General features: G+C 37.0%; 1 protein-coding gene across 1 annotated transcript; it reads right to left on the minus strand.

Annotated features, from left to right (window-relative positions):
* Window positions 1-1049: 1049 nt before the first annotated feature.
* On the minus strand, window positions 1050-7760 carry LOC109209052 (protein FREE1-like). Its single transcript, XM_019372219.1, has 10 exons — window positions 6679-7760; window positions 6410-6496; window positions 6195-6326; window positions 4335-4460; window positions 4125-4190; window positions 3778-3888; window positions 2607-2696; window positions 2248-2281; window positions 2032-2099; window positions 1050-1434 (listed from the first exon to the last, which is right to left on the minus strand). The coding sequence occupies exons 1-10, from the start codon at window positions 7495-7497 to the stop codon at window positions 1357-1359; spliced, it is 1611 nt and encodes a 536-aa protein (XP_019227764.1). The 5' UTR covers window positions 7498-7760; the 3' UTR covers window positions 1050-1356.
* Window positions 7761-10838: the final 3078 nt, after the last annotated feature.

The following is a 10838-nucleotide window of genomic DNA, read 5'->3' on the forward strand; positions in this document are numbered from 1 at the left end:
CACGGCAGTAACAAACACACAGTCACTCAGCCTCACTTTTCGCACACACAGCCTGACACTTAGAATTATTCAGACTTTAGCCAAACTTAACAACACACAGAATTACGGGTAAAACACCCAACCTTTATTATTCTCGCAGAATTACAAAAGGACTCACGTTTGGAATGGCTCACAATATGCTATTTGCCAATGCCAAACGAAATACACATATAAAAAGGGGCCTGCCTATGGCGGTTTTACAAAGGGGCAGTTGGGGCAGTTAAGACAATGTGCCATGCACATGACATTACTAAAAACAAGCTAACCAATCTGTTTGAATTCAAATTCAAATTCTTCCCACGAAATTGGCCTTGTCCTAAGCAATAGAGTGAACTGCACATGTGCTTTGCACATGTCTTCAACTTCCAAAGCACATGCCTTGCACACCACTTCCGTCACATTCCTTGCACACTTGTCTTCCAGCTTTTTCCCCACACTTAGTCTTCTGCCTTGCCTTGTTTTGGACCATGCCTCGCCCATAGTTCATAGCCACGCCTTGCCACAAACTTAGTCGTCCCACTGATCCGCGCATGCCTTTGTCAAGTGCCATGCCTTCGTTGCCATTGCCGATGCCCACGAACCAAGGTTGCCTTGCCAACACTCAAGGCACCTTGCCTAGCTGACTTACCTAAGTCCATCACCAACTTAAACACACACCCAGCTTTGCACATTGCTTGTCAACACTTCCACAAACCCATGTCAAGGGGCAATGTACAAGCCTTTGACACGAATTCTGCCCGACCTTCGTCAAGTCTCATTGTTAGGGCCTAACAGTAGGCTATCTATATCAACATTAGGCGTAATTTATTACCAATGTGAATATTTGACAGGATAGGTTTTCACGCTTTAATACTGAATCTTGCTCAATTTCCTACCCCTTTATTTTCTTTTTCTCCCCTTCATTATGTAATTCCTGTCTGCTCCTTGATAAAAGATGAATTATTTTATGGTTTTGCAAAGATAAGAATATGTTCAACACAAGAGGATAAGGCGCAAATGAAAAACAAGGATTCAAAATACAGAAAACTCATTAATTTGCACAAATGAACTGAACAAGTTAGTTTCATCACTTTTGCAAGTACTTCCCATCATGAAGCACGTCCTATACATGCACACATCAGAGGAAAAGATCATAAAAATGACTGCATTTTGTGTATAAATCTACATTATTGAAAGAGATTACTACAAAGACCAATAAATACAGATCGTGATACCCTCAAAAAACAATCATACAAAGTTGGAAGGACCATTGCGGTGGCTTCTAACCAATCCCAGCATATACGAATACCACAAAGCAAAACATGAAGACCCTGCATCTCAATGAGCACTAACAAGGAACGGATGCTGGCAGACACTGCACTCTATCGTTTCTGATCCAGAAGCTGGGACTTCAACCTGCAATTTAACTGCATTAGATACTCTCCTAGCAGAGGTTGCTGGTTAATATTATAAAAAGCTTTGGCAATAGGAACAAAGGCAAAACAGTATTTGCATTTCATGTTTTACCACACTTCATGAAATAGGGAAGTGCAAATTTCACCCCTTCAACAACTTTTTCAGCTTTTAGAAGTTCTAGAAGGTTTGGCCTCACGTTTATCCAGTGTTAGGTCCGAAGACACATTCCATCATTTCAAAGTTATAAAATCAACAAATTTCTTCTTTTTTTTATAAGATTATAAAATTTACAATTCTACAAAAATCTCAGCAGTACTCCTTTCTTTGTTCCTTTCTCCCCTCCATTAGGCTAATTGTTCAAACTAGTAATATTTATATGTTTGAGTAGATTCTTTAATTTCTTAGGGGTCTAGCCAGAACAGGACAACATGAAACCACCTTGTGAAGTATTTAGAATAACAAAGAATGATTGAGATGGGAACATTGGGAATTTCGTCTAAATAGAATGGAGCTATAAAGTTATGTAGAGTGGAAATCAATCCTTTAGGTTCAACTATAATACAAATAGGAAAAGAGTTCTCGCATATAATGTTAAACCTGCAAATGGACAGTGCAAGTAGGACATGCAACCTCTCTCATCCTTCTGGATCCCTGTGATGTATGACCTGAAAATAATAGATATGTTTGGTTCAGGGAAAGAAAAATCACCAATAGAGCCGCCATAGAAACTTTGCAAGCCAATTCCAGATAGCATTGGTAATGCAACTATGTTATTTGAATTGAAAAAGAAATGGTCTCGGCGGTGGCTAATACCTGTTGATGTCTTCCGCTTTTTGTCCATCTCCTCCTGTCATAAAAGTCAATCAGAGATATTAGCACTAAATGCTTAAGATGCAACCACAAAAGATTACATTAAAAAATAAAACCGTCAGCCAAAGATGCAACTGCAACCAGATACTTGGTAAAACACACAAACTCATGATTTTCTGCTTGCTTATATCATATACCCTATTTTTCTAATTAAATAGGATATATGATATATGGTTATCCTTCTATAACAGAAACTGCTGATGTACTATGAATTGTCAAACTACGCTTTCGATAATCTATCTCAAAAACACATTTTTCTCAGCAAAAATAAATAATGATGGAACCTTGAAGTACATATTTACCTGGAGTCTTTTTGCAAGGTCTACATGACTTGGCAATGCAGACACTCTAACCGCTGCTTTAGCATTGCTGAGCCTCTGAGTTACCTCAGCCTGCAAAATGAGAAGCAACATTAAGAATACTACTGGAACATTATCGAGCTCAATACATCTTTTGAGAATACCACTTAAAGGCTCTTATGGCCAACAAAAAACAAATAAATGCAAACATACAGAGGATCAACATGTTGAACATTGATAATAACTATAAACAAATGTAAACATAGAAAAGCATTATCACCAAAGAGTGGCAAAGCTTCGGATAATACATACAGTAAACATCAGACATTAAGATGGCAAAATTCATAAAAACGAAAGTTTAACGCCTCATATTTTTAACATTTCCTTAGTTTTAAGCCGGCTGACGGAAGTAGAACAATAAAACGGGTATCGTCAATTTTCCCTACAAATAACATGTGACCATATTTAGCCAAAATTTCACTAGATGCTAGTATCTTCAATGACCAAGGGTTGCAGCAATACATCTATCTTGACAGCTGAGAATCTGAGAAAGAGAAGATCACATATGTTAGAGTTGTATGTGCAATTGTGCCTAATGGAGGTAAATAGGGTAGTTCATGAGGGAGGAGGAGGTAGAAGGGCGATAGTTCGTTTCTATGAGCATTTGTTTACAGAGGAGCACGATTGTTACAAGCATAGCACGTGTAAACCTAACACTAGACTTCATACTAATGTTGCTTCAGATCTGGTCCATTCAGTCCAGAGTGAAAGACCTTAACGACTCACCCATAAAATGTGTTAAGGCTGAGGTATAAAGAATGAGCATGAACAAACACAATCAATTTGGGAAAGAACAAGGGAAAGTCCTACAACAAAACGTTATCAGTAGGAGGCGAGTTATTTCTGCAAAAGAGCAATTTCTTCAACGGCAGTGGAAAATACTGTTAAAGCTCCATTCCGGCTTAGAGCTAACAGAACCGAGAGAGTTTCACACTGTCGTCAACTGAGAGCTCATTCCTCCACCAAAATTATAAGGAAATAAGGAATAGTCAATGCAGAAAGCAATTGGGAAAAATATACAATGTGCTGGAAAAGAGCGTTAAGAGAAATAAGAGCGCCACTTAGAGAAAATCATAGGTGAGGAAATCATAATATTAATTTCATGCAGGCATACCATGCATCGGTCACAAACTCGAACTGGTTGTGCATCTTCATCTGAAGTCAAAGCAGTTCTACCTTGAGTGCATTTGTCACAGAAAATATCCCCACAATTTCTGCAGTGGTGCTGTCACAGTCACAAATTTATAGGAGTATGAGTAAAAAAAATCGAACAGGCAAATACAAGATGCAAATGTGGCATTTACACAACTAAAACTTATGATGCCCGGACTCTCCAAGAATGTCTCCAAGTGCATATCAGATCCTCCAAAAGTAGTGCATTTTTGGAGGATCTGAAACTGGTGCGGCATCATTTGGAGAGTCCACGCAACATAGACTAAAACTGTTACAATAAATGCTCACCCTTCGTACAAAAGCACCAAAGTCAGTCCCACAAGCAGTACACTTTCGAACTGCTTCATCAGGAACCTGCAAGAGAAAAAAAACGGGGCTAAAGAGAAAATAGACGAGTTGCCAATTTTAAATCCTTGCACAAGTTTCATTCAGCAGAAATAGAAGGAAATCCTGCAACTAAAGAGTAAAGAAATAAATAGCCGTTGAATTATATCTAACCCAGTGATCTTTCTCTTCGTTGAGGGGTCTCATCAACTTCATCCAATCAAAACCTTTCTTCTTCTCAGCAGCTGACTCAGATCCCTTGATTGAGTCTGAAGGCCTACTCTCGCCCATTTCCTTGACCTAAACACCATAATACCAGCCTGAGTACATGCTTATGACTAGTTTAGAAGAAATATCGAAACAATGAGCAAATGTACCAAATACGGTCGACAACAAAGAGAAGGATCATAGAAAACCAATTTCAGGAGCTCAAAATCATGATTATATCTAAATCCTAAGCCAACAAGATTAGAACACCAGCTAAAGCTATAACAGAAAAATTATTGAACCTTAAAACCTAATGTTGTCTATAGTGGTTGCTCGACTAGAAGAATATGAATCAATTATGAATCTTATAGAAATATCAGTAAGAAGGGCAATGGCTACCAGCCATATATACTTAATAATAACTGAATTCTTCTAATTAAAACCCTAGTTGTTCTTCGTCATGGATGAGAATTTATGGAGAAGCACCAAGAGGTGCAACTTGCAGTCTTGATTCTTCGATAGATTTCTGTACATCTACAAAGTAAAAAAGCCATTGCCGGCATTTATTATGTTCTGGAAGTTGAAATTAGATATTTTCATTGCAATTTGATTATTATAGTATTATATTCATATGTTTTTGTGATCAAGTAAATGAAGTTTCACTGATAATGCATCAAGAGGAAGTGAAGATTATTTAATTTCCCTAACTTGTACGCTCACACGCTTTTTTCTTCAAGCCCATGAACCTTGTTCGCTTTTTGCTGCTCCATTCTGCTTTCTTTGCTAAATGTATTCGAGCATTATCCTTTTACAAAATATGAAGTTGCACATGTTACTTTGTTGCTTCCTCCTACTCATGAACCACACACCAACCATCACTTGGCAAGTCTAAAATTGATACCAGATACAGAATCGAACAAATCAACCTACTTCCACAACTTCTTATTGGAATAGCCACTTCCCCAGTCTGAGTACTCTTGGAGTTTGTGCACATATGTCCGTGACCCTGTACAATACTTTCAATGTTTCAGCGTCTGCATGCCAGAAACTTAACCAACAAATCTGTTGATTTCTCCCAATTTCACTCCATACAAGCCTCTCGATTGTCAACCATTCTAATACTCTCCTGCACCCTCCCTCCAGGTGCGAAGCTATGTAGCCCTAAGGGTGGTCAACCCTTCGTCGAAAAATTACACTGTGTATATAGGTAAAATATTATATTTTAGTGGTATGTAACATATATTGAACACCCTTTATCGGGAATTTTTTTTACTTCATTCAAGTTTGAACACCCAAGATGAAATTCCTGGCTTCGTCACTGCCACCCTCACTTCCCTAAAATAGCCACAAAGTTCCGCATCAGTTCCCCAAGCCATTTAAAATTAGAGCCTTTCATCCTCAAAACTGTTTACCCAAGTGGCTTACTAGACTATGTCATCCCTGATATGTCAGAAGTCCAGCTCAACTGGTAGATAACAGCAAAACAGAAGCTTCTATTGAAAAAATCAAGAATAACTAAGCTTCAGACGACCGTCAATCATTTTAGGTATGAGCTTAGACACTTCTTTCAGAGTCATTCTTATAATTACCAGAGCATGAGAATCCTATTTTAGCCATGTAAAGTGGACTACATGCATCAAGATGGAGGAGCAATGCAGAAAGTAGAGACAATGTCAAATAAAAATATCCCACATTCTCTTTGAATCTAATATGATACCGAGTCAGAAAAAGAAAAGTAAAAGGGTGTAATCATGTATTGAAAGATATGACTTAAAAGAAAAGCATACACAGGGATGCTAACAAACTTTTACTAAATAGATCTCTAACCTGAATACTTGCTGCTGTCACTGCATCCAGGATATTGTTCGTGGTATAACTATTTGATTTCAGCCTGATACGTTTAGGTTCAACGTCAACAGAAGTTTTGGCCCAAAATGCAAATATATATGAATCCAAAACCTGACATTGAAAATATAAGAGATTAACTTAATTCAGAAGAAAGATGCTTAACAGAATCAATAAGCACAACACAACAAATTTACCTCCATTCTTGTCACGTTTTCAAGTGAATATATCCTCAGAGTTCGGCTAGTCGCAGGATCAAGTATGCGAATTCCATCTAGACCAATCTGAAACAAAATTCTTTCTCAATCAAAACTCATAACAACTAAACAAGTACTAATTTCCAAAAGGAACATAAATAAATTAACATAAACAAGCAGGCAAAGTGATTACTAACTACAAGACCCAAAGTCAGGCCCTTTTCTGATCCAAAGATTCATAAATATAAAAAATTCTACAGTATTCAAACCTGACAGAGCACATCCATGTCGGACTGACCAAAGCCTTCGGATAAAAGCTTCACACGAAACTTCAAAACACCACCTGATACATCATGTTGGTCCTCAATCTTAGGTGTTGCTTTCACAATTTTCGGAGTACTCGCAGGTCCCCGTTGCTCCCTCCCACTTGAAACATTGATAGGTCTTCCGTAATCATCAAACATCAGCCCCGCAGCACTTGATTGTGATTGATTTCCACCATACGACTCCTCTTTCTTCCCATTATACTTGTAAACACCACCATCATACAATCCCTGGTCCCCATACGAACCATAATTGGCTTTATTCTCAAATGAATTACCATAATTAGTATTATTCTCAAACGAATTGCCATAATTAGTCCCTGCGGAGGCCCCAAATGAGGTCGATGAATAAGGAGCTGACGAATTCAATGAATTGTAATTAGGAGGATTTGGTGTCTGATAATTAGCCTCTGGGGCAGAAAAATCATAACTCACAGGCGTTTGATTTTGATCGTAAGGGTAATAGTTCGGCTGTGGAGCGTCGAGGTGAGGGAAACCGTAGGACGATTGAGAGCTGGGGTTTGAAGGGTACGGAGCAGGTGGATTTGGGGTATGATCGGCAGAAGGCTGAGGATACGGCGGGTAGGAGGAGGCGTAGTTGGAGTAATCGCCGGAAGCAACCGGCGGAGCTGAGGCGAATTGGCCGGGGACGGTGGGCGGGGTATAGGGAGGATCGGCGGGAGTAGAGCTAGTGTTAGGGTTAGGGTTCTGAAAGTGAGGCTGGTAATATTGGTAATAGGGAGAGCTAACGTCGCCGTGTTGCATATCGGAGAATTTTAATGAATGATCGGAGAAGATAAGGATTTGAACGGTGATTGATCGATTGATTGGTTTTGAGAATAATATACGTATTTATTTAAGAAATAAGATGTTAATTATTGTAATTATTGAGTTGGGATGAAAGATTTGGGTGTGGAAGAATGTAGAAGGAAAGGAAAGTTCTTTGACAGTGAGGAAGGGAGGAATCGGGAAAAGGCTTGTTGACGGACGATGCCTTACCCGCCAAGGGAAGGTGGTATCTTCGATTTGGATACAACGTGGGCTCGGTGTACAATTGTTTGGTAGTTATTGGTGGAAAGGTGCAGGCCCACTAAGCTAAGGGCTTGGATGGACCTATTACCCGTCCAGCAAAGTAAATATTTACATTGGATGGTCTTTTTTTTAAGAAAATTTTTCATAAAGCACTATTTTTAGTGGTAATTAGCTATTTATAGATATCATTTGCTATATTACGGATTGTAGATACGTTTTCTGTTGTTATAAGATGTATTCGATGTATTTAAGCTATTGTATTCATGAATACAGTAGCAAAAATATGCGTGAATCAGGGAAGTCCAACTAATCAGTTGTTGTATTCGAGTGTATTCGACTGTATTCATGGAGTGAAACATGGGATTACAGCTGGACAAATTATTGTATTCGACTGTATTCACGGCGTGAAACAGGGGATTACACTGTTTTTAAACGGAAAGTGAATCAATTAACATAATAGACTCCTAATATAACTCAACAAACTCAATTATAACACACAAATTTTGTATTTCCAGTTATAAAAAAGATTCTCAACCGAAAAATACCCCAAAAACATGGCAATCTTCAGAGAAATTATATAATACGTTTGAATACATAAATTATATTAATTAAAAAAATATATGAATACATTAATGGAATATAGCGAGACAGTGAATACAATGAAATATATGGAATACAATCGAGATACACTGAAATACAATGAAAAAAAAGACAATGAATACAATGAAATACATGAAAATACAGCGAGATACATTGAAATACACTTTAAAAAAAAAGTAACAGAATCTTCAAGTTGCTCAGCCCCAAACTCCGTCGTCTTTGTTCAAGAACAACCCTAATGTCGTCTCGTCGAGAGGGCCGCGATTCTGATTCGAAACTCTCAAAAGCCGATGCAGAATTACAGAGGTCAGTGGATAGAAGACGACTCCTTTCCCAATCAAAAGGCACACATAAGCTAGCGAAAGGTAATGAATCTAAGGAAGAGAATAACCACCATAGTGAAGCATCGTCGAATTCTGTAGAATCAACTGGACTTGAATACCTGGAAAACATCCAATATTTGGTCGACTGCCTACTCTATCAAAACCAATCAATGTGGATAGATTACTTAGAGCCCATAACTGTAGAATAATACTGTAAAGAAAGAGACGTGGAAAAATAAAATATAGAATGAGAGAGAAAAATAATACAAAGAGTATTTTATGGCTTAAGGGTATGAGGTAACCATAAATAGATATTTGGCTATAAAAATAACAAGGTAGCTATGGAATATAATTTTTTAAAAGAATATTTATTTAAAATAAATAAGGTATCAACATTTGCTATAGGAGGTAAAAACTCCTTTTTTTAAAGGAAAAATCCCACTTTATACCCATTAAGCCCAAACTATTTATTCTTTAACACTAAAGCCTAAACTATTTATTTCTTTTTCTATCTATGCAGTCCAAACTATTTACCCGACCCACCCATTAGATTAGCTATTTGCCTTCTCATTTGAAGTACAGAATGTTAAAAATATTCGGGTTCATTTTTGCAAGCTTACCTGGTAGTGGACTTGAATGGATCTACTTCTTCTCTGCCAGATCGATCTTCATTAAGAGGGTCAATCCAAACTATTGTTTTATCTCATTTCCTTATGACTTCTTTGTGTGTATGAAGACCCACCATTGTTGAGCTTGAAGCTCCTGAATTTGAAATTTCATTTTTAAGATTTATTGTTTGATTCAATGTGGGTGCAATAAAATATTATAGTACATTCGAGTAAGCTTCCCAAAATCTGAATTCTTATGTATGTTTGAATATCCACCATTGTTGGCTTGAGGCTCAATTTTTATTTTTGAAGATTTCTAGTTTGATTCAAAAAGGGTGTTATTAAATATTGCTTATAGTACCTCTGGAAGTTCATACTGAAATTTGATCATATTTGAAGTTGATTTGAGGTGATTGAGATCAGAATCTTTCAGCTGAAAATCGAAGAAGAACACAGTTATCTAATAGTATACTGCTACGGTATACAATATATTGTAGGAGTATATAGCTATATTGCAACAATATACTATTATAGTATACAATATACTGCAACGGTACACTATAATAATCGAAGAAGAATGCAGTTACCTAACAGTATACCATTACGGTATACAATATACTAAAGGAGTATATAGCTATAATGCAACTGTATACTATTATAGTATATAATATACTGTAACGGTATATTATAATAATGTGCAATACACTGTAACAGTATGTTGTAATAGTATACAATATACCATAATATTATACTATTTTAATGTAATAATGTAATGTTGAATGAAGAACATAAAATATCATTTTCATATATTGTATGCTATTTTGGTATATAATATATAATTCAATAGTATATAGTTTACTACAATAATATATTGTTATAATATACAATATGATATTATAATTGGGTCATTTTTTTTTAAAATTTTTAACTGGATCCTTTTAAATATTTTAACAAAGTTCTCATGCTTGGTGTTGCCTTATAAAGGTCTTACAAAATTGAGGTTGCCCACATGGGGTCTTATGGCCTCGGGTTTTTGATAAGTCGGTGGGGTGGCAGTCGGCAACAGGCCCCGAGATATTTAATATTTTCTTGGCTCTGGAGCCGTTTTTGTAAACTTGATGTTGCCTCATTGAGGGCTTATGAGTTCTAAGCTTCCGACCCGGAGGTCGTAGGGCTTCGAATTTTTGACGCCACAATTTTTTTCTTATTATAAGAGGTGTTAGATGAAATTCCATGGAGATGCTATTTATTGTATTAGAAGTAGATGATGAAAATAATAATTATTTCTCTCTTCTCGATACTTAACTTTTATGAGCAACCTACGATTTCACCTCTTGTTGGCTTTCTCAGGTTCTCGCTTCCCCCCTCCTTATGTAATGTGTCAAGAATAAATTAATAGCACAATTTAATCTCACGGTTTAACAATAGCCTCTTATGACTTTCCATTTAACTTAATGAAAGCATAGCCATAATCACGACTCGCCTATCTCCTTTCACTAATAATATTAACCACAAAAGGTGCAATGGGTGGGAAGGGTAATTA

Source organism: Nicotiana attenuata, unplaced genomic scaffold, assembly GCF_001879085.1.
Source record: "Nicotiana attenuata strain UT unplaced genomic scaffold, NIATTr2, whole genome shotgun sequence".
Lineage (NCBI taxonomy): Eukaryota > Viridiplantae > Streptophyta > Magnoliopsida > Solanales > Solanaceae > Nicotiana > Nicotiana attenuata.

Coding starts and splice junctions, on each gene's coding strand:
- LOC109209052 (XM_019372219.1), bottom strand. CDS start 7,497: ATGCAACACGGCGACGTTAGCTCTCCCTATTACCAATATTACCAGCCT. Junction 2,282..2,606: donor ACCTTGCAAAAAGACTCCAG/GTAAATATGTAC, acceptor CTTTTATGACAG/GAGGAGATGGACAAAAAGCG. Junction 2,100..2,247: donor AAAGCGGAAGACATCAACAG/GTATTAGCCACC, acceptor TATTATTTTCAG/GTCATACATCACAGGGATCC.